Source organism: Liolophura sinensis, chromosome 7 (assembly GCF_032854445.1).
Source record: "Liolophura sinensis isolate JHLJ2023 chromosome 7, CUHK_Ljap_v2, whole genome shotgun sequence".
NCBI classification, from domain to species: Eukaryota; Metazoa; Mollusca; class Polyplacophora; order Chitonida; family Chitonidae; genus Liolophura; species Liolophura sinensis.
Genome location: NC_088301.1, coordinates 47,965,336 through 47,989,797, shown reverse-complemented (window position 1 = coordinate 47,989,797; position 24,462 = coordinate 47,965,336). Strand labels below are relative to the sequence as shown.

Here is a 24,462-nt window from a genome sequence, read left to right as displayed (position 1 = left end):
AAGGACCGACCTCTACACTCTATAGCCACTCCGTCAGACTTCTAAAGCCTTGCAAGTTGTCTACAATATTATTATAATCTATTTTAGTTTTCGATAGTTTCCCTGCGTGCACGGTGCAGCATAATATAAATGATCTACATCTACATATCTATATCAGCAACAAACAATAAACACAGTATCTGCTCCACATATCTGAGGTCAACCAAATCAAGATTACAGCAGTAAATTTGATAGTTCGGTGCTTTGTCTTCATCCACATTTAGAGTGTTATAAGGCCTACGGTAAGTGTATACTGCTAGGAAAGACCGTTTAGTCACGATCAGTTTGCATACAGCATGATTTGCACTGTGATTATTTTGGTCGTGTGTATATGTTCTACTGGATATGCACTAAATAACGGACTCGCCCTCACTCCACCAATGGGATGGCTTCACTGGGAGCGGTTCCGCTGCAACACAGATTGTGTGAACGATCCAGACTTTTGCGTGAGGTAAGAGTGCCTGTATAAAGTTGATTTATTGAATGGTTGTCGTTCTATGTGTGGAAATCGAATAAACTGGTATGGTACAGCAATTAAGAATGCCCAGATAAGATGCACCTTTTATAATAAATTCACTCTCTGTTCACCCCTAAACGCTTACAAGACAACAGATCTCTCAGACCTAGTGGTTTGCGTGAATCGTCATTTTCACCGCTGCCGATTTGGCCTCTGACCAATCAACGTGTCACTGCTTCCGATACCACAGGTTCACGAGGTTACTTTGCGAGGTACTTGGCTTTAGGGCCTGACCGCCGTTGTATGCATAAATGAAATGTAGTTGACTAAATAAACAAATGTGAAAATGAGGCATACACGCTTATAACAAAAGCTGTACAAGAAGCCAAATTAAAACATATAGACCAGTCTAAATATACATTGCATCGCTTTGGTATATCATCAACGAAGGGAACAGCTGATTATGCAGATGGCGGATCGGATGGTGTCTGACGGTTACAAGGACCTTGGCTACGAGTACGTGAATATTGACGACTGCTGGCTGGCCAGGGAGAGGGATGCCCAAGGCCGTTTGCAGGCTGATCCTGACCGTTTTCCGAGTGGCATGTCTGGTTTGGCCAAATATGTAGGTGGTTTGTGTCTACAAATATGATATCTATACATCTATTATTTTATCTTTGTGACATGTATTCAAAACACAAATATTTTAACTTTATTATATAACGCAATCAGTTATGTTTTATTACAACGGCTCTACTGTATAGGTTTATTACAAAACAAATACTTCAGCTTTAATCCACTGATCCTAAAATGATGTTAAAGTTTGCTATATACGATTTAATGGTACATGTTACTGGAGTGAGAGAGACGAATATAGCGAAAGTGACATAAAATAGGTATTTCGTTGGAATCTTATGTTCACATAAAATGTCACACGCTAAATTCATAATTTTGCGGAAAACTATAACATAATTAACACTGTATAGATGTATTCATTTGCATGGACTGTATAAATCATAAGTATTATAAACATTTTTTTTCTCATTTTTTAATTGTCGTGTTATTTAGATCCACTCTAAGGGATTGAAGCTTGGTATTTATGAAGATTTTGGCACAGAGACGTGCGCCAAGTATCCTGGCAGTGAGTTCTATTTATCCGTCGACGCACAGACGTTTGCTGACTGGGGAATAGATTACGTCAAATTTGATGTATGCAACTCCGACTCCGGGGACAGCAACTTTGGTAAATATCCCTATAAAACACTTCATCATAGAGAGTAAAACCAGAGCAACGATGGCAGTTTGATAGTTTGATCAGATGCATGTAACTAGTGAAATACGACTTTTTTCAGTTTACCTTGGTTAGAATTAAATTCTACATGTTCATAAAAGTGCTTAAATAGAAGAAATTCGCACGCCTTCTATCAGCATGGCTTAAAAAAATAGGTAAAAATGTGATGTTAATTGCAAATTAACAGACTTCACTGGCCTGGAATTACTTAAAACGTTGTGTTTTCATCACATTTAATAAACAATCAGATGAAAACAATGTAAAAGAATCATGACACTGTAGTGTAAAATAAATCAGGACCCTATTAAGAAGGAAACCTATTATGATAAAATATGATTAACTTTCTAAATGTAAATAGTTATGCTATGAACCTTGTGGCTTAAGTCACAGGCCTTATTCTCTTGGATCATTGCATGTGTAAACTTTGAATGAATTTTGTTTCAAAAAAGGCTTTCCAATCATGGGATTCTTCTTAAATCAAACGGGTCGACCAATGATATTTTCTTGCGAGTGGCCTTTGGTATCTGCTAAGGTACAGTATCATTTATTGATTTATTATGTTCTGCATGTTAACAGATGGGTCTACTTCACGATGACCTCCTTCCGTGTAAACAGCTTATCATTCCAACAAAATTTAATGACAAAACGATTTATTTGAAAGTTGCATTTTCTGGCTAAAACTTATATTTATACGCGGTTGTGCTGTACAGTATATATGCCGCAAATGTGCAAAATTATCCAGAGTGTACATTACATAGTCATCAGTCACTGCCATTGTATGTCGCCATTACCTTTCAGCCTAACTTCACTGCAGTAAGGGATACGTGCAATTTATGGAGGACATCCCACGACATGGAAGATTCTTGGGAAATGCTGTCGTATGTGATCGAGTTTTATGGAAATGACACCAACGGGCTAAGCGCATACGCTGGGCCTGGAGGATGGAACGATCCAGACGAAGTAAGCTTATCTGATGTATGATGTATAGGCATATTATGTCATACATGATGCAATTTATATACCAACAAGGTAGTGTATTCTTAGGCATATAAGTTTTTTCTATACGACCTACATGAGTACATGGTATGAAGCAGCAATATCAATAATGTATCTATTATTGTAATCTATATCTTAGTCGAAACTCTTTTAACCAATGGTTTTAACTATGTGATATATATCGGGTGGGCATAAAAAAAATGGGCTGTACTTTGATGCTGCATTGCTCCATTATCCTTTGTTCAAACCCTTTCAATCTTTAGACATTCAAATGTCATGATTTGTTAATATACTGACATCATTTTGAAACTGTCCGGAACGTGCGAGTTTGACTCTGTTTTGATTTTGGTCCCATTAACAGACATTTGAAAGGATGAAATTGAAATTTGGTCTGTATACTTAGGATATAATGCCTTTTGAGTGTGTAAATTTTTAGAATCTGACGTAAGAGGGTTTCAGAGATATTGAGTGCCAAAGTATAGCCCATTTTTTTATGTCCACCCGATATATTTACTTCCTTTTAGGATTCATAAATGTACAAAAAAACGGCAATTAAACTAAAGTGTGAACATTAGCTTAATTTAGGAAAATTCCAGAGAAGAATATTATTTCCACAAAATTATAACAATAACATTGTTATCTAACCTGCGAGCCGTAAATATATTTGCCTACATGTTGTATTTTAATTACTTATTTTTGTTTTTGTCTTTCTTCAGCTCATTATCGGAAACTTTGGTTTGAGCTATGAACAGGAACGTGTACAGATGGCCATGTGGGCCATTTTTGCGGCTCCCCTGCTCATGTCCGTCGACCTGCGGGATATCCGTCCCGCGTCAAAGGCATTGCTCCAGAACAAAAATGTCCTACGGATAAACCAGGATCCAATGGGAATACAGGGGAAACGGCGCACCATTGTAATTCAGTTTTTTATTAAGTCAAAAAAGGTTTAAAGACGTATTTACTTAGCATATGTGTAAGAACCTCATGTGTGAAAATAATTTACCTTTTGTTATTAGCAGTGTACAACTTTAAGGCATCTAAGAATTACTAAATTCCCGAAGATATACGCCTATATGGTTTAAACAGAAATATTCTATGCTTATAAAATTATACCACCAAAGGCTTTCACTGACAAACACTTAAAACTCTTTCAAATGCCAGCCTGTTGACAAATTCGTGTGTTCGAATCCAGTTCTCACTGAATCTGTGTCTTGACTAGTTCTTGACCACGGCGCTAAACGACCAATTACATTGAATAAACTTTAATCCAACACAGCTACCATTCTGTCTCTCCAACAGCTGAATTTACATGAATGTTTTGTGTTTCCGCTCATACAGGTAAGCAATATAGAAGTCTGGACAAGGCCAATTTCACCTGAAGGTACAGTGGCTGTGGCGTTACTGAACGTTGTGGGGAAGGGCATGCCGACGAGGGTCACAGTCTCAGCCAAGCAGATGGGGCTCAGTAACACTAACGGGTACAACCTCACCGAGGTGTTCGATGGGCAACCGATTGGAACGCTGACACCTCAAGAGTCCTATACAGTCAAGGTCAATCCAAGCGGAGTATATTTCTTTACTGCCAATCCACTCTGAACCAATTGGGCCTTATATGCATACATATGTAACGAGGGTTATATGCATATATACAAAATTTACAGATATACATATTAGGTGAAATAATAAAAACAATTCAGAAAATAAAAAATACGTCCTATTAGAATCTTCTGTTGGTCAGTTTTCGATACTATTTCGCCGTACCAGCAGCAGAGAATATGTATATAGTCCTGTATCGTGCGCTCACAAAAGGATTGTGTCTATATACCTGCAATAGTTCGGTTAAACCATATTGACTGGATAAAGCTGAGGACATGCAAACCCTTTATGCTGGCAACCCTCTTGAAATCGTTGTTTTTTATTATTAACTTTGAATCTCTACAGACGGAATTACTTAGACTTGTGTTTATGAAATTACATTGATTTTTTTACGGAGTCATGGGGTAAGCCAATAATTATTAATGTTTCGAGTCACACGAGACTTGACTCGATTTGCAGTTTCTGGAAGATCTTCCATCTGTTCTATCTTTGTTTGAGGACACTGGAGAGAGCTCCTGGAAGCAGAAGAGCCCAAATCCAGTCGACCACGTACTTACCGATATACGTAATTATGTCTGTCCTTTCAACTTCTCTGCTGCTCACTCGACTGACTTCATATGCTTGTCAATTGAATTGCTGAGGACCCCCCAAAAGTGCTGTGCCAACTGTAAAAAAATGATGACATCACAAATCTTTTCAACGGTCTCTGCCTAAGACACTACTTCCATTAAATTTTCAAAAGTGTTTAGTGACAGTATAAAACTGTTTCTGACAAATATTCCTAATAGGCGCTGCATTAGGTATTATCAAACCTACGAAAATATCACTAAATGTTTAATCCTAAAGGCTCACAGCTTCTTGGTTGAAATTATCACAGAACATGTCGCAGTACCATAGACTGGCAATTAAAACATTTAATAAGTCTGAGATTAAGAGACGTCTCAGATTAAGTAAAGTTGTAATTAGAAAAGTTTTAAAAGGACAAGACAGCACCTAGCTGACTAAAACATATTCCAATCGAAAGCAGGATAGTCAAGCTTTCTAAAAAGTATCATTCATTAATATTTTAATGATATTTTATCGAATGCAATGTAGAACAAAATAACAGTAGTGCTCAAATAGCTTGCCTGAATCGAGACAGTCATCTTGATAATTCTATCCAATCAAACACGACGCTAACAGATTACGCGGGCACATATAATAACACAGAACTGTAGCAAAAGACATCATTTTGATATCGTTTATAAAATGTTGTTATTTAACGCAATCTGCGAACTAATTTCATAACCACAGGATATTTCGATGACGTTTTATTACTTATGTCAACTAATCCAGCATTATCAGTCATGAAAACTTTGTAATTTTTTCACCCCACATCTCATTTGCTAAAACTTTGGGAAATAGTTTTATAGCTGTTATGTTCATGTCTTTGAAATCGTCTTTCCATGGCCCATAAAACTGCTAACCCCCATGTCATGTAATGAATGCTGAATTATTGTAAAGATTGATACTATCTGAGGAAAGCCAGTCCGAAAACAAAAACAGTGTTTTACCATTAAAACGATCTGAGAATTGTAACCATGCCAGGATGTCAGCCCTAGCTGCCTTGTTTAAACGAATGTGGTGATGGGGTTTATTAACACCTTTTTTGTGAGATTTTGCATTCGGAGAAGGAAAGCGAGACAAGGAACTATTACGGAATAACAGAAATTTAGACATCCCAAGAGAGATTGCAGTTCTGAAAGAGAAATCGAATTTTTATTTTTATATGTACATAGTAGTAGGTATTTAACAACATGCCTTCATGCAGCCGAGCCTCCAGGATGTCAGAGACTATTTCAGTACCATACCTGTATAACTGTTTTGAACTCAACAGTTGTTGAATGTTTATTTGGGATGCCCATGTGATCGCAAAGGGAGATAAAATTGTGCAAGCCTTTGCTACACTTTTTGGATTTTGCAGGGCCAACGAAAAAGAAATCATCAACTAGATGATATCCCCGATACTTTGAAATGATCTTGCATGGTTCATGATAAACAATGATTGAGAGACTCAAATATTTTACATGAAAATGACGCACCCATTGGTAGGCATCTATCAAGTAATATTCGCCTTTCCAGGTAAATCCAAGATATTTATAATCATTGGGGTGAATGGGAATAAGCCTAAATGCATCTTTAATATCAGGTTTTGACATAAGACAATGCCTGCCGCGCGATAGATTAAATTAATGGCGTCTTCGATAGTTTCATATTGAACAGTCTACAAATGTTGAGCAATACAATTGTTTACAGATTTCCCTTCGGGAAAAGACAAACCATGTATAAGCCGAAAGTTACAGGGGTCTTTTATGGGGGTAACACCCAAAAAACCTGGTACAGCCTGGTGTCTTATGTTCATCCGTCATACATGCATAAGTTTGTCACCTTTGAACTTTCTCGCATACAAGGGATTTTTTGGCTGTTTTCTGTTATAAAATACAGTAAAAATATCGAAACGCCGTGTTTAAGCCGAGGTGCTTTCTCTGATGTCCGCGATAATTAGGTCAGCACTGCTCTCATCTTTGAAGCCACCACTACAAAATGAAGCATAAAAACCAGCGACAGCCGAGTGCTCAGATCAGCCTCAGTGGTGCTTAGATTTATTTCCATTTGTGTCTGAACTGAGCATGAATCCCGTTGTACAACAATCATATTGTAATTTTATAAATATTTAATAGGGGTCAGAATTACAGGTACCAGAACAAATCCGTTCGGGGGCTACGACCTGATCCAGGAATACCCCGGCTGTGGATTTGTAGACTACTCGTAAACTGTATAAATGATATAGTAGGCCTACTGTATAAACAATTCAAGCAGTGGAGGAAATATCCTTCTAGTATGTCCAATTTCCGAGAAAGCTATTTATCACTTGGTCCTTCATCGCCGAAGTCCACAACTTTATAATCTGCCATAGGGTACTGCTTAGGCTATTATACGGGAAATAGCTTCGACGTTAGAGAGCTAAAGTAAATGTGACATCTCCTTGATGTCGATAATGGAGACGCGATGAAGATGCGACAAGAAGAAGTTTCACTAAACTTTTACTGGGTTGAAAAAAAATCTAAAAAATATTTAATGCCGGTATACGATACTTTGAATAGTAGTCTTTCAATTTACATAAACATTAGTCAGGAGGTGATTTTCACTTTTTCCGTAAAGTTATAGACATCTGAAATTTTTATCAACACTATAAATTATTAATTATTTGGCGAGAAGTCGCCAAATTTCTAAAGACGACCACTTTCGGCGGCTCGCGACCGGCGGTTGGTACTGGAGTATTTCTACACCAGCATGTATATTTTTATACAGCAACCTCATAAACATCCATGATACAGTAGTTGCTTCAAGAAAAGCTTAACATTTTGTATACATACTGCGAATTTATGGAATAATTGTGTTTTTATTTATTTATTTATTCGATTGGTGTTTTATTCAAGAATATTTCACAATGGCCGCCAGCATTATGGTGGGAGGAAACCGGGCAGAGCCAAGGCCATCCGCAGCCTGCTGCAAGACCTTCCCACTTACGGCCGGAGAGGAATCCAGCATGAGTTGGAACTCACGGCGACAGCATTGTGCTTTGAACATGCCTGTATTATACATGTATTCTAAAAGCACAATTACTGCATAAATGCGAATTATTATGACTTTAGATGTTATCTTGACTATAGTGTTATATCTGAAATCAGGTGTATACTTGCCACAGTATTCCTCATAACTTAATACACAGCCCTTTTGAGTCCGTTTCCGTCTTCGTAAACGATCTGATCCCGAGACGACTCCACCTGGGGCCGGTTTCATGAAGCTCACTAAGCTAAGTAAGCTCTTAGCTACCCTGACGTTGTAGAGATATAAAGTGTACTTAGCCTAAGGACAACTTAACGCTAAGTATGCTTGAAACCAATCCCTGATTCTATATATCTATGTAGGTCGTGCTTGGTAGCAGTGTGGAGATTTCTGTCGAATAAATACTGTTAACCACGTAGCGTTGCAACAGTCACTTTGCCTGACGTCCTAGGACACTCACCATGGAAATCACGAACCCTAAGCAAGATAGCAAAGTCTGGCCAGGGGAGAGTAACGAGGCTTTTCCGGAGGTATTCTGCCATGTCCCTCCTCCCCCGAAAACTAAAAAACCCGGGCAGTTGAGCCAGGAGCAAATCAAGCAATTCGTTCAAGATGTGAGTATATGTGTCACTGAGGTTGGTACAGGTATGTCCATTCTGCAATACTGATAGCTCAACTGGCTGTAAGCCATAAGCATGCGGATAGTGGATCTATTTTTTTTTGACTGCTTGAGAACAATATTTCTGATATATGTACAGATTGATCTTTTGACTTATTCGCTTCACTGTTTTAGTGCCATACCGCTACTCCGAGGGAAATATAGGTTTACCACCACGTACAACCCCCACAACCCCTCACACCTCCCAATCTGCCTCTCTGCCATCTTGTTTTAAACTGGATTGTGTGAGGTTTTTAGAAAGTAATAACTATTCCGCGAAAATTAAACAATTTATGTCAAATGTAAGGTATCGCGCTATTTATCTTCGAGGAACTAAGTGCCTTATTCTAAAAAATTATTTAGGTTGTCATGCTTGTCGGAGAGGACATCTGTGTTAATAAAAAAGACACGCTTCATGCGGTGGCCTAATGGATAGAGCGTTCACCTTGTACAGCATATAAGTATCCTAGGGGATTCTATTCCGAATAAATTCATACACTAGACTAAGATCGGTAATCTTGGCTTTACCCAGGTTGATGAGGACTAAGTCAAGTTCTGGTCGGCTTTGTGTTAGTATAATGTAACTGTGTGGGGTGTTGTGTGTGGTGCCTTCGGTAGAGTGCTCCAGTGAGGCAGCACTATCGATATGTCGTCATTGGGCCTAACCTGCTACAAGTCGTGATATGACGGGAATAATGTTGAAATCTACCTTAAATCCCTATCAAACAAACAAACCTTAATCGATGCACTTGTAACAAAGGCGTTAGTATGTGGCAGTATATTAAAAATGAGAATGCTCGCTACACTGAACATTGTATTAAGTTCACAGTGAATTGCCATTTGTCTTGCATTACATTTCATATGGACAACAGGCACGCTTACCAGATATATTAGTGGGTATCTGTTCGGGAACCCAGTCATAAGAAAAAACTCCGATTTACGAATAAGATCGGCATGAGAACTTGTCCATGAGTAACCATGTATAATGCAGAATGTGATTATAAACCTTTTTCTAGGGTTATCTTATAATCGACGATTACTTTGACAAGTCAGAACTTGAACCCGTTAAGGATTGGATAGATGACCTTGTGGATGACCTTGCCGAACAGTTGTTCAAAGCAGGTAAAATTAAAGGTAAGTGTATATTTTATATGCATACAGAAGCTGTATGAAACCTTTGCTTTCTACTATATATATATATATATATATATATATATATATATATATATATATATATATATATATATGGAAATGACGGTATACGCATCAACAAAATCAACACCAACAAAAGTACGAACGTACCGGGCCTTTAAACGAGGATGTGTCTTGGGAGAGGGAAAGGATTAAAGTGGGGAGGAATGTAACTTTCCTTTAGCTCAGTTGGTATAACGCTGGACTTCAGCTTCTGAGACGTGAGTTCGAATCTTGGTGTGACTTACGTAGTGATATCCTTCAACCATTACATATATAAACCTATAAGCTATTCTCAGAAGGCTGTGTCCAAGACTGGTGTTTTATCATAGTATAGTTAATCCACACACAGATTGCGAACCCATGCACCTACAATGTAAGGACGTATATTGTGTCTACAGCTTTTAATTATCTACCCATAGTCATGTCTTTCTGGCATGTGTAAACAGAACCTGACTTTCCTTCTTGCCAGACCTTTACAAGGATTTCGGGACTTTCAAAAGGCTAACAAGGATTGATCAAGACTATCCAGGTGCAAATATTGTCCTCCTTAAAAGGGCCCAACAGGTGCCTAAGGTAAGGTATCACGTGGTAATTCTCCCGATTGGAAAATACACATGCTTTCAACAGCTAAATTTTTAATCATGCTTTCTGAAAAGGTGTACACATGTGCATAAAGACTTCGTTAAACAAGAAACACTAACACTAAGAGTAGGAAAACTTTATACATGAATGGAAACTCAAAAGCATACAAAATATATATATATATTTTCACAACCGTATAGAGTCTGGAGATTTATAACGATATTTAAAAGAAAAAGGCAAGAAGCCAGATGCACAAAGCCAAAATCAACATTTTAAATGTGATTAAAGCACTTATTTTTGAACCACGTAATTTAATATCAGGAACATCTAAGCGCTGTTTTAAGAAAAGTCTTTTAAGACCTAACAACGTTTATAAATTGTAAATCATAAGCTTTTAATAAGCTATAAATTTCGCATTGTATTGGAGTTTTAATTTTGTTTTCTGTCTTCAATTTTATGAGTCAATAAGATTGAAACAATTTAACCAGGTTCAAAAATTGGAAAGATTTTCATCCAAATTGTATTTTTATAGAAAAAATAAAGATGATGTTAACTTTGATATCACAGAGTTTGCAAAGTTTGTGGGCCAATGAGCGGTTGTTGAACTTAGCCGAGCAGATTTTGGGACCTGAAGTGTGGGGGAATCCGGTGTGGAACCTGAGACCAAAAGTTCCCCGAGATGAAGTCACTACGGTTCCTTGGCACCAAGGTACAGCACATTTCTGTGTCTCTATGCTGCTGACAACTACAACACTCACCATCACTCAATTTTCTACGACAGACACTGAACACATTTACAGCTTTCCATCTGCAAATTCAGGCAATAGTGAAAACAAATGATTCTTCCTGTGGGTAAACACTGTCTGTGAAATTGGTACAGGTACTGGATTTTCCTTGGACCCACGCTACATCTTCTGACCATGTTAATGATTCAATAATTTTAGTACAAATAGGCAACTGTCACATTTACACATGGCCCAATTTGCTATACACAATATAAACGGCTTTGTTTTCAGACGCCGCTTACATGGACAATGAGTCATATAGTCAGTTCGTGCTGTCCGCCTGGATTCCATTCCTAGATGCTACTGAAGAAAATGGTTGTCTGAAGGTTAAGTCTTCTCAGTCACCTTTCGCAAAATGTGTAAAAGGCACTGATCCGGTGATCGAATGGATTACAGGTTTCTCTGTCAGGCTTTAGGCACATACATACATATATATGTTTATGCCCTTCCACTCTACCTTTCTCTAGGGCATAGTTGACCACGTTGTTTCGGAGTCTAACGTCCGTTGAGGACCACTTATCCTCCACCAATGCTGTGTGCATATTCGTAAGTCACATGTAGGAAAGTATATTATTAACCTGCCAAAGGTAGGAGGTTTTAATCCGGCCATAATGGATTCCTCAACTCAATAAACTAGCTGCCATCCTATAGGCAAAGAATTTCTGAGTACGATGTTAAACAGCAATCAAAAATAAATTTAAAAAATAAATAGATAAATAAATAAACACTTATGAGAGAATTCATTGAATAGAAAGCGTTAGAGGAAAATTCCTGCACACCAAAAACATTTGTATTGAAACCAATCACATCAACTGGTGTTGTCCTCATTCAAACAAGTATTGAATAAATTTGAACTACCCTATTTGTGTTGCAAATAATAAAACACAAACTATTGTTGAACCAAAATGAGGTAATTTATGCAATGTAAAAAAAACTTGCACATTTTGCAACAAGTAATGTGTATAACATTAAACTTCACTATTCTTTCATCACTAGATCTTGTGTTAATTCAATACAAAATAGAATTGTTCAAATATGACACAAGATTTTTGTTGGCGAGAACACAAGTTAGTGTTCATACAACACAAGTGATTTTTTGTGTGTGTAGACAATCTTCAGCTCGTGCATATAGCTATCTGTTAATACAACCAGTACATGTATGTTTTATTTTTAGTTTGTAAAAGGAGGGCACAGGAGTGGAAAAGTTGCTAAGCACCAGTGCTGTCACGGGGATACATTTTATGTCAGGCTGGAGAAAGACGAGATGGAAAGGAAGTTAGGTGCGTTAATGTGAACGGATTGGAACGTGCTGAAATTTACAAAAACACGTTTTCATTCATAAATGGACGAGAGTATGATTATTTCAAAATGCCATTCAAAACTGTAACTGACTTGCAGAAACAAGCATAAGTAAAATACCTGGTAAAATGACTATCATATACAGTTTAATTTCCTTGTTGGTTTCAGGAGTGGATATGGCCCGGGACGTGGTTGCAGCTCCTGTAAAATACGGCGGCTTTGTCTTGTTCAACAACATCGTACCACATGGCAGGTAAGGTACATGGCTGGTTAAAATTAAATAACTTAAATCAGTTTCATTAAAAGATGAACAGTGATAAATTAACCAGCAGGGAAAATCTTATTCTCAAAAAGGCGGTAAAAATGCTGGATAACATTTTCCTTTGAAATTTTAATCCATTTTTTCCTTAAAATTTGCATCGGATTTTCAAATGTTGTAATTCGGCCCTATGATTACCTCTTTAAGCACAGTGAATTTCTCGAGCGACATACGATGGAGCGTTGACTTACGATGGCAAAAACCGGGGTCATCCTTCGGGCTCTGGGGCCTCAAAAAGGGGGTGGAAATGAGGTCAAGCACAAATCCCAGCGTCCACATTGATTGGGATACATTCAACGAGATAGACAGGACTACACTGCAGGAGCAATATGTGAATGCCATAATGGTGAGTGATTTGATAAAATTTCATTGCATGACTGGAGTTTACTTACACGTTTATATATGGAAGAAACCGAAATGAAATTCTCTGCCCTACGCCAGATATACCTGTCAAACCTCCTGACTTCAGTCACACAAATTGGTTGAAATTAGTTCTCATTCTTATGCAAAGTCGTGTCTTCCTTGGTTTATAGTGCTGAACAAACCTTGTTCAATTATTCGTCTATTCTCTTCTTATAATTATGGTAATTTTGTCTAGTTTTAGGACATTGACCGTTTTCCAGATTGTCTTTCCAAAACGTTTCATGATGTTAAATTGGAACTTGTTGCATAGCTTCCCCTAGACAATCCAGAATGGGTGTATTCACATTTATTACCCAAGCCAGTGAAGGTTGCCAGATTTTTTTCAAATTTGTTTCATTTCTTGTCGTTTTCTGGACTTCATGTATCTATTATAACTCCTTACACCCGCAATGGTAATAGCAATGCACCTGTCACAAATTAAAACCTACATTTGGAAATGTAAGGACCAGTTAAAGTGATAAAATTAAATGAGTTGACCATCTGCAATCTCAGCCTGTGTTTGATTCTTCTGGAAGGACAAGTTGTGGCCTACTGCCTACTGGTCGTTCTCAGAGATCGGCTAAAATGACATATTGTACAAGATCCCATTATTGGTTTGATAAAATGTATTATATGCAGGTGTACGTTTTCTAGCGTATATACGGTTGTTTCCACTCATAAAAAGTTGACTCGGAAATCCGAAACCGGAAACGAGTATGCATGCAGTGAACTCTGACAGAAAGTTATGGAGAGTAGGAGCAACTCCAAAGTGTATAAAGCCGTTCGCTTCATTTGACTCGTATTTCTGTTTCAGGAGGATGAATTTGACACGACTCTTCATGGTCCCTGGATGAAGCAATGGGAAATAGTGCACCACAATAGACATACTGCGGCTGTCAGAGATGACCCAGCTTTTTGGCAGCTTAGGGGCTGACTTCCCTTGACACTCGTGACCAAAGTCAAACGAGACGTCCAACACGGCTGTCCTTAAAAGCCGTTTAGAAATCATTGTAATGAAATCTTCGGACTGATATTTATGTTTCTGGATTTTAAGAGATATTGTTGATGTGAATATTTAATTCTTAAAGAATGTATTTATTGTCAAAACTCTAATATTGCCCAATGAAATTGGAGGATGTTTTATGTGGACGTTTGTGATTACTTGAATTTACCTTATATCAAGCAGTAATGTATAAGCAATGATTCTTTTAATGTATAAGCAATGATTCATTTAATGTATAAGCAATGATTCATTTAATAATCTTTTCCCGGATTACTGTTATGAAGCTTATTTTGTGTTATAATGCATCCAAATTTTCCAGAGGATGTATATATGTCAGGGCATTAGAGAATCTTAATTATGTGTTATGGTGAACGAAGATAAAAAATGGTATAAACAAGCTAAAAGTACCCTATATATAGAGAGAGAGAGAGAGAAAATCTTGTACTTGAATGTGATCAATTATTCATACGCGTACGATTGTATATAATGATGAATTGTTGTATTCCTTTTGCAGTAACAAAGAATATTTTTACCTTTGCTTCAATATCAATTCACGGATTAGTTCACCCGTCTTCCATTCAGATAGAATATTGAAAACTATTCCGTGAAATCCTTTCAGTTCGGAACCTTTTCCTAGAACTAAATGAAAAGCAGGCTACCTAACCAAGCCAGACAAACGCTGCCTAACTTGGAGTCTTGGAAAGTTCTTTGAGCAGCTATTGTCTATAAACATCTATTGGAAGATTAAAAATTAGGACATTGTGATTTTGATTAGAATAAACCTTTTATGCCTTTGTGATCATGATTTGTGGCTGAAAGAGAAAATGTAGTAGTCATGCCGTCTTCACCATTGCGCACGAAAAGGTCATCAAATCCAATATTTATATAGCGAGCATGTATCACAAAGAAGCTTAACGTGTTATTTCTCTGAAACTGTAGTTGTGTTCATGTAAGCTTAGACATGATTATAAAGGTAGTAATGTGTAAGTAAGCATGAGGTATGGTCTAATTACAGATAACTGGATGAGTTTAGTGGAAAAGCACAGGCCTTTATTTCTGGATTATCGCCATGCATATTATACCCGGATTTACTTTTTACTGAACTGCTAGAAGAGAGAATGGACATGATCATCGAACGGAAATTTCACCTTGTTGTTTGTTATAATCGGTATCTTGAAACCTGCGACTTAGTTATATGTCAATAGAACTACTACCATAGGTGGGCCTGTGTGGCCGAGGTGGTTAGAACACCAGTGCGGCGCAATGACCCATGAGCCTCTCACCAGTGTAGTGGCCGTGAGTTCAAGTCCAGCCCATGCTGGCTTCCTCGCCGGCCTTACGCGGGAAGGCCTGTCAGCAAACTGCAGATGGTCGTGGGTATCGCGGTTTCCTCCCACCATAATGCTGGTCGCCGTCGTGTAAATGAAATATTCTTGTATACAGAGTAAAACACCAATCAAATAAATAAATAAATAAATAAAACTACTACCCGAGACTCGCATGCAGACAGATGCTCCACATTTATCAACACGTTTTACAGCAAACGTGGCTGAGAGTACTCTGAAAGAGTTCAGACCACAATCCCGACCAGACCACAGTTCCCCACCTCTTCCCGCTGGGTTAACAGCATTTTTCAGACATGAGTTATCCTACTAACTTATGCTGGTGCACGTTCGTCATCCACAAACTCGAATATTTTGAGAATGCAGCAAAAAAAAAAAAGCCAGTGAAAAAGAACTAAATCTTTAGCAAACGATTACAAACAGTAAATTCGAACACCTTTTAATTTCATGCAATTTCTTTTTATTATGGTAAAACAATCAAGTCGTCTTTCCAAGCTAGACTTGTGACTAGCTTGTGATAACGTGATGCAGTTTTCACACCGCGCTTTCCAAATATATGTTTGTTTGCATAAATTGGGGATTTATTACCAAAATGTATGTCAAAAGCTCCTAGGATTGTTGCTTGTACTCATCCACTGCTGCAAGAAAATGATCACCCCTTACATGATGCACATTGACTGTGCTCTCCTACATAGGATACATTGCGCCGTTCCTTGGCTTTTGAAGTGGGTTTCTCATCATACCGCCGACTGTTCCATCATCATGGCTGCGGTGTGCCTGTTGTGATTGACTATCTCCCACTGTTTCATCCATGGGCCAGGTACTGTTGTGTCGAATTCATCAAGCTGAACACAACGAAAGAAACAGTGATTATTTCATGAGTGTTAACGTGGTGCTGAATAATTCTCAGTTATATGCCGGCGGTCAGCTTTTTAGGTGGAGGAAACCCGGAATGCCCGGGGTAAACTAGCGACCTTCTCCAGATACCTGGCAAAACTATTGATTTAGAATATTTGTAGAAAGCTGGATTCGAACACACGACTTAACCGGTCAAGGACCAGAGACCGATTCCACCAAGACATTTCTGACTTCAGTCAAAATTTGAAATACGATCATAAACCATATTTTTCCGTTTCATAAAATAAAATTTTGTCCCCATTATCAGTGTTATCTTAAGCCAAATGCATCCAAATTTCAACATTCAGTACCAAAAACTGGGTGTTTTGGAAATACTATAAATTTTGGCTTAAGTCAGAAGCGGCTTTGTGGAATCGGTCCCTGATTGTCCCAGCGAGCCAGAAATACTGAACGGTTAACCATGTGGTACAGTACAGGCTGTAAGCATACCAGACAATGTGTGAATACATGTAATGGCTCAGGAACAAGAACATCAAGACACAGTGGGTAATAAATCCTTGCTTCACCCATGTGTACTGTATTCCTGTTCTTTAAACAATGATGAACCCATTAAGCTGATTAACACAGCTGATCACCAACCACATTTTTCCTGTATATGCATACGCAAAATGAAAGATATGTAGTCACATACACTGGAACGTACATATAGTTGGCGTAGTGTGCATGGGTGCAAGGAACGAATCATCAGGAGATGGCTACCGCCTTGTGACAACTACTAAAAGGATATAACAACTAAAGATTTCAACATCTTTATTCACATCACGAGGCGTTTATCAAAAATGATGCTTCACGATGCACTGAAATCCACCCAAACAACCCATGTGTTATGAGAAACCCTAGTTGTTATATTCTGACAAATCAGAAATGACTCGCCATTCAGTGGTGCTTGAGATTTACGAGAAGACAATGGCGATTAAAGTGCCAATCTGGTCAGAATACAAATTGTGTAGAAATATTACAATGATATGAAAGAAATCCTACGGAGTAAGCCTAACACTATGTTTCAATAGGATTTTGATGAATAAAACTATTTAACCGATATAACTGAAGATTTCTTGAAAAACAAAATCTTCGGCTGAGTCCGTAAAATTTTCCTAAAGTGACGTGATAATATTCCCTGTATGACGTCGAATCAGGCAGATGTGACGTTAAGTAAGGCATTTATGCTGGGATATACGTTAGAGATTGATGACGTCATGTGTTCGTGGGTGACGTCACATCACCTAAAGTGGAAGGGACAGAAATATTTTGTTTCCATACACTCTGACGAAACGTATAATATCGGTTTTAATTCACTGCAATATTTTCACACTTTAGGAAATCAATTCAGACTTGCTTTTATGACACAGATGTTTTGACACCAAAGTAGCTCTTTAAGACCCATGAAAAACAATAGACCTATACCTTTTCGGAACTGATAGTCGTTGCCTGCAGAGCGTTCCTGTTCTCGGCCTCAAAAGGTTCCCAGTCTATCTTGAGGCCAGGCTTGTCCTTCAGGCGCATGACTACGCCTTTCTTAAGGCCCCAGAAGCCTTCGCCCTGATAAGGATTATACCAGCGCAAGTCCATGCTCCAGCGTACACCATTTGAGGAATTCTGAAGACTATATATACCACGTGCGAAAAGAAGATGAAAAAAGGTCTAACCTACTCGTATTGTAACACAAACATGCAAATACAGAGAAATTATATAGGTTTAGTTAAGTAAAGTAAGATAAAAAGCATGACAAGTGGACGCAAGTACATTCCCTAGTATACGTTGGTACTTTCCTAATTGTGGTGTCAGTATACTGTTGCACTACATACTGTCTTCGATTTGGTAGTTCTGTGCATATACTACAAATAAGGGATAGAGCGTATTCCTGTTCGTGTTGATGTATTTCTCGAAATACGTGTCATGATATTCGCCTAAACGCGTAACTACCGAATATACGTCACATGCACGTCAATCCAGTAGGCGTCCTCATCGAAATGTGCATTCAAACTTATCATTTAGTTGCCATATATTTGATTAATTATATCATGAGCAAAACATGCCCTTTCATCATTTTCTTCAACAGACGTTATACCATTGTTATAAACTGTTTATGTAGTTAAAGGCAATGAATATTTAGAGCTAAGGATCATTTATATAGAACATGGCCTACTTTTTAATAGCATATGAGGACATGGGAATCAACCTGCTGTAAGCACGTGGCGTCGTGAAATAACGTATATAATATTTAAAACGTACACAGATTGGAGCAGTGGTTTATGGCAAGATCCTTTCAGCCCACTTATATAATAGCATACACATGTAAATATGTGTGTTTGTATTTTAATACCTTCTGTGAGGCGTAATGTTGTTAAACAACAACATTCCTCCATATGGAATTGGACATGTGACAATATCTTCCTCAACATTTACACCTGAAATTGAAAGACATTAAACATTCTGTTTAGATTTTTTTATACCTTCAAACTTTTCCCAAATTCAACCACTTTCACCCTTTGCGAATTTTAATCCAAAACTTTAAAGAGCATGCATTTAGGGAAGGTAATTTTAGCAACGTTGGTAATGAAGTTGAAAAGTCAAGGGCTGATATTCTGGATAATTTCAGAACTCTGGTTTACCTAGACTGCGTTCCATCTCTTCCTTTGTCGTTTCAACGTACCACGTAGGCCCTACGCAACACTGGTGTCGCGCGACTTTCCCAAGTTTGTGTCCTGCTCTCAGCATCTATCATATTCAACAGTACAAGTACACGTAAAACAACTGAACATGGAAATACATGTAATCCGTTCATAGTAACACTGGTCCTTCTGTACTGGGTAATTATATGTACTATAAAGGAATTTGAAGGTGTAAATAACCCAGTAATGAAGGAGGATTAAAATTTTGTTCTTTGAAAAGGGTATACCGGTGATAATTGGATTATTTAATGCGAACCGCATTATAAGTTTTATGGACTTCATTACACATTTTTGGTTGGTAACACGTTCACAAATGATGCAGATACGTTGTGAAAGGTACTTATTTGAGCAATTCTAAAATAATAGAAAAACTGATGCCGGTTTCATGAACCTCACTTAAATAAGTAAGCCCTTAACTATCATTGCGACGCAGGTTTTAGAGATACAAAGTGAACTTAGCTAAGGGCAACTTAACACTAAGTAAGCTTCATGAAACCGGCCGCCAGCATTGTATTTACGCTGATATATTTTTTTACCAAAGACCTGCGGTAGAACCTATTTAATACTACCAAAATATGAGCTTAGAAAGATGATTCATATTGCTACCCATGATGTTAGCTGGCATACTAACAGTTGCGCTAAAATCCCAAATTAAAGACCAGAATATGATGTCCATGAAATATTTGATTCTTTTAGAAACATTGTAAATATCAAACGTAATTCCAAGTATTTGATGAGGTATTATATATATCAACAGTAAACGTCTCACCTGCATACAGCCGTTCACTTCGTTTGCGTCAACCAACGGTATCCAGGCCGTTAAAATGTGTTTGCCATACGAGTCTTTGGCCATGTATGCTGAATCTGTGCAATGCCTTATGTAATTACTAACAACATCTACAGTACACATGCGCCAAAGCATGGGTATCTTAATAAAGATCCTTACCAATCAAAAATACATTGAAGATATAATTTGAAGAAAAAAAACTGAATCCTATATTATTTGAATTAGAGTCACATTAAGTCTTGGAGCGTTTGCTAATCTGCTCTGAATAACCTCCAAGACAACGCTAGCAGAGCTATTTAACACTTTTAGACATCTACTGAGCCAAACCACATTCGACAGAACTGTGGACCCAAGATGGTTCAACTCTTATAACATACGCTATTCACGATAACTTTGAACCCACTGGTGAAAGAGTTAAGTTATTTCAACTTTTATGACAGACCTCGTTCAGGAAAACAGTGAACCTCTTGATAAGATCGTTAGACCTGTTGAACTCTTACATCAAACATTAATCTTATTCCTCCCCAAGCCTTTTTTCTATTATAAAATTTGTGCCGCTGGTTTTGAACCAGTGCACCAACCTTGATGCCAGGGCACGGTGGTGGCTTCATTATTGGGAGTTTTTGTCCTCAAATTCCACACGGGGTGTCCTCCAATGTCGGGTCCAACAAACTGTTCGACCACGTTCAACAATCTCTCATTGGACCACAAATTTCTAAATGCCTGAAATTAAAGTGCCACGTTCAGAAACACATACCAGGTCTATGATGTTTGTCGGTATAAATGTGTAAATATTCATGCATAACCCCAATTCCATTGTGTTGCATTGTTGTTTTTCCTTACCTACAGAGTCTGCATGCATATGGAAATAACTGTAGTCTAGGAGAAAAATATGCTTGTTGACTGTTTGAAGAAAAGTCTTTCTTGTTCGTGCAGTGTCAGAGCCAAGTATCCCACGGGTACCTTTTCAGTTTCTTACCCTGCATAGTGAGCAGTTCTTAATTAAAATCATTGTGTATCTGAGCGATTACGATGTACACAGCTTAACGAACTCAGCTGTATATTGAATTACACCAAGTTTGTGGTCTACACTAAAGAGAAATATTTGAGACAACTGACTAAAAAATTTTCACGGAGTATAGACGTAGTTCAATTAATAAAAATAGTTAGGAACGTTCATTATGGTTGACAGCTGGTATACGAATGTCTGTTTTGATGCAAAAGGATGGACCAGCCCTTAGACCACTCCTGTGAGAGCTGGTCATGTGACCTTTGGGCTGAACTAGCTCTTTTGGCTTATAACGCTGGGTTTCTACGGACATGCTATTGCGTTTGTGTTCTTCGCAATTACTTGTTGTTGCAGTGTTTCCACGGCCCATGCGTTAATCCTCCTCATCCATAAATCCTGGTGCATTGCGTTAAAATAGGACGTTTTCCATTCGCTTTGCGTTAAAGTAAAAGAAAGCTAAAATGTGAAGTAAGGTTCATCATACAGATAACTGAAAATTATGCGTAAAAATACTTTCATTTATTTTGTCAGATTTTTTTAAGAGTGTTGAAAGGCATTCAGATATTTGAATACTAAGGTGGTCTTTATGAGCCATACTGACAGGATCTAGGAACTCAGATCACCTTTTTTTTCCTGATGTTCACCAGAATGAATGAGTTTTGGCTAATCTTTTATCAGTAATCTTTTACTCATGGGTAAAAAGAGTTATTCCAACATTCAGTGTCGTAATTAGAGTTGATAAAACTTCATGTGACGTCAGAGTTCCTAAACTCTGATAGTATGGTACATAAAGCCCACCTTAGAATTCATTTGTTTGAACGCCTTTAAGATTCTTCGCAAAAATCTAAAAAAAAGTAAATGAAAGTACATTTATGCATAGTTCAAGAGGTATATTTAGTGATGCCTACTTTTTCTTTAGAGGTTAAAGCGTGTGTTAAAGAGTCGCAAAGAGTCAGTGGAACGTGTTTCCACTCCCTGGAGGATTTAAGAACTTGTTATCGCAAAAGGCATGTCCGTGGAAACACAACACAAACTAAAAAGTTATCTCAGAACAGCAAACACCATTCCCGCTTGGTCGTCAAAGATAACATACAAAAGTCCAGTTTACACTTACAAAAACCTTACACAAATATTCCTCTTGGGTGACACGAATTACCTGTGGAAGTTTTTCGGTTTTGTGAAGTATTATATTCGCCCCAGGGAAGTCCTCTTCGATTTTAATCAGGCGAGTAAAATATCCCTCACTCTCATACAGGTCTGGAGGAAGGTAACAATATTATACTGTTAATCGAGAAACTGGGGTTCATTTATTCATTTATGTATTTAACTGGTGTTTTATTTCGTACTGGTGTTCGTACGTAACTTCCTCAAAATTTGTAGAGCGTACATGTAAGATGTAGTGGTTATATTTGTAGATTCAACAGATATGGTAAACAAATATATACCCGTATAAGATATAACATATCATTGAATATTGATTAAGATACAACATATTATTGATTATTCCATGTTCAAAGTCAAACTTAACCAAACTCTTAATTACGATTCATCTAAATATAACACCTTTGATTTTTCCTGCTTCGAATAGCTTCTGGGCCAATTCATCGACAAGTTGGTTAATAGCTTCTCTAGCTGGATCCAATTCCTCTTTCCTGAAGAATTCCTTGACAACTAGAAAACCCTGTCGAAGGAATATATGTATGTTACATGAAGGTGTAGTATCAAGTTTACAGGTGTGAAACAGAAATAAAAAAAAAATAAAAATTAAAGAAAAAAAAAAAAAAATATATATATATATATATATATATATATATATATATATATATATATATATATATATGATTTTTGTTGAGTGTATATATATATGTCTTACGTACACCAGGTCTATGATAAAAGATTTTCACCGACCACCGAATTAACCCAATAAGTAGGCCTACGTAGTTAGTCTACTACTATGTGTCTCACCTCTTTGTAATACTGAGCTGTCTGAGCATCTGAGAGCTGTCCAGGTTTACCCCCATACTTGGCATGAGCTGGGATACAGCTGAATACTTCCGGGTATGTTAAATCAGTCTCGCCCGGCCACCGACTCATGGTTCAGCCCTCATTCACCACCGATGTAAACCGCTGGGATATAGAGATTTGTGCGTGTGTATGTACGCGCACGTGTGTCATGCACCTACGTAACTCAGTGTTAACGCCAGCGCGATAATATCGCGTGGCAGGCCTATCACAAAACACATCACCTTTATCACTTAACCAAAGTTCAAGGTCACGCAATATCCAGGTCACATATGCGGCAAAACACTCATGTAAACTTAGGTACTAATATTCTATGAATTAGAGGGGCCTGTGGCTCAGTTGATTAGCGCGCTAGCGCAGCGTAATGACCCAGGAGCCTCTCACCAGTGCGGTCGCTGTGAATTCAAGTCCAGCTCATGCTGGCTTCCTCTCCGGCCGTACGTAGGAAGGTCTGCCAGCAACCTGCGGATGATCGAGGGTTTCCACCGGGCTCTGCCCGGTTTCCTCTCACCATAATGCTGGCCGCCGTCGTATAAGTGAAATATTCTTGAGTACGGCGTAAAACACCAATCAAATAAATAAATAAATAAATTAGCTGTGTTTAACCCCTTAATCTCTTTTTATGAACAATAATTCATATATGTTGAAAACTTGATAATCATTATGCAGTATCACAAAAGCCGCGTATTTGGCATTTATGACATTAGTATTCCAGGGTTACGGTTCTATTCTGAATGCATATTATAGCATCTTAACTGCAGTCCTAGCCGACACCCAGTGCTAACAATGAAGCAACACATCCAACTGTGTGCACGTGGAGTAGCTACAGGCCAACCTCTAAGTGCTTTAGTTAAGTCGACATGACCTCAAAGGCTTATACGATCTAGCTATAGAGGCGTTGCTGGCATAGACAAAACAGGATGTGTGCGATACCACAGTGTGCCATTCCCCATCAGTGGTGTGTATACAAAAGGCACGTTCGCATACATACAGGGTGGCAACGAGGTTTAGAGGCCAAGTACAAAGATTTTTTATGGAGGAACGATGTGGGTTAAAGGCTAGAACTATACATACTACGCGCGTATTTTAGCATAATATTCCTAAACTAATAAATGACTAACATTACCAATATGTGGATCACAGCTTTTATTTATTCAGTGAGCGACGTTTCGGTATAGCTACTTATTCTCTTATCAAGCATAATTAATAAGTATTATGCTTGATAACGGTATTGGTAGCTGTACCGAAACGTCGCTCACTGAACAAATAAAAGTTGTGGTCCATATATTTGTTATGTTATCCAGGTGAACTTCTAAATGATTCCATCATTACCAGGCTACATTATATACATATATGTAAAGATGATCTGTAAGATCGAGCTAGTGCCAGCAGTGCAAGGATCTCAGCGATATTTTGAGCGTGAAAGACTTTAATACCTTCAAAATGTCTTAATCTAGTTCGGGCACCTCTTAGTGTACGTG

The 24,462-nt window shown here is 38.0% G+C and overlaps 4 protein-coding genes across 5 annotated transcripts in view; 2 read left to right on the top strand and 2 right to left on the bottom strand.

Annotated features, from left to right (window-relative positions):
- LOC135470161 (emerin homolog 1-like) overlaps positions 1–24,462 on the bottom strand; it is a 238,355-nt gene that overhangs the window by 22,576 nt on the left and 191,317 nt on the right. The gene's annotated exons all lie outside the window — the stretch shown is intronic.
- Positions 336–4,411, top strand: LOC135471544 (alpha-N-acetylgalactosaminidase-like). Its single transcript, XM_064750813.1, has 7 exons — positions 336–490; positions 947–1,121; positions 1,565–1,739; positions 2,237–2,319; positions 2,586–2,747; positions 3,500–3,697; positions 4,122–4,411. The coding sequence occupies exons 1-7, from the start codon at positions 336–338 to the stop codon at positions 4,377–4,379; spliced, it is 1,206 nt and encodes a 401-aa protein (XP_064606883.1). The 3' UTR covers positions 4,380–4,411.
- LOC135470975 (phytanoyl-CoA dioxygenase domain-containing protein 1-like) lies at positions 8,450–15,029 on the top strand. The gene is made up of 9 exons (XM_064750024.1): positions 8,450–8,602; positions 9,663–9,780; positions 10,310–10,413; positions 10,990–11,131; positions 11,439–11,533; positions 12,382–12,487; positions 12,675–12,759; positions 12,973–13,171; positions 14,042–15,029. The coding sequence occupies exons 1-9, from the start codon at positions 8,450–8,452 to the stop codon at positions 14,159–14,161; spliced, it is 1,122 nt and encodes a 373-aa protein (XP_064606094.1). The 3' UTR covers positions 14,162–15,029.
- LOC135470236 (uncharacterized) lies at positions 16,004–23,167 on the bottom strand. The gene is made up of 9 exons (XM_064749057.1): positions 22,925–23,167; positions 22,523–22,640; positions 22,116–22,216; positions 20,532–20,673; positions 19,933–20,027; positions 19,104–19,209; positions 18,815–18,899; positions 17,896–18,094; positions 16,004–16,418 (listed from the first exon to the last, which is right to left on the bottom strand). Exons 1-9 carry the CDS (start codon positions 23,051–23,053, stop codon positions 16,311–16,313), a joined length of 1,083 nt encoding a protein of 360 aa, XP_064605127.1. The 5' UTR covers positions 23,054–23,167; the 3' UTR covers positions 16,004–16,310.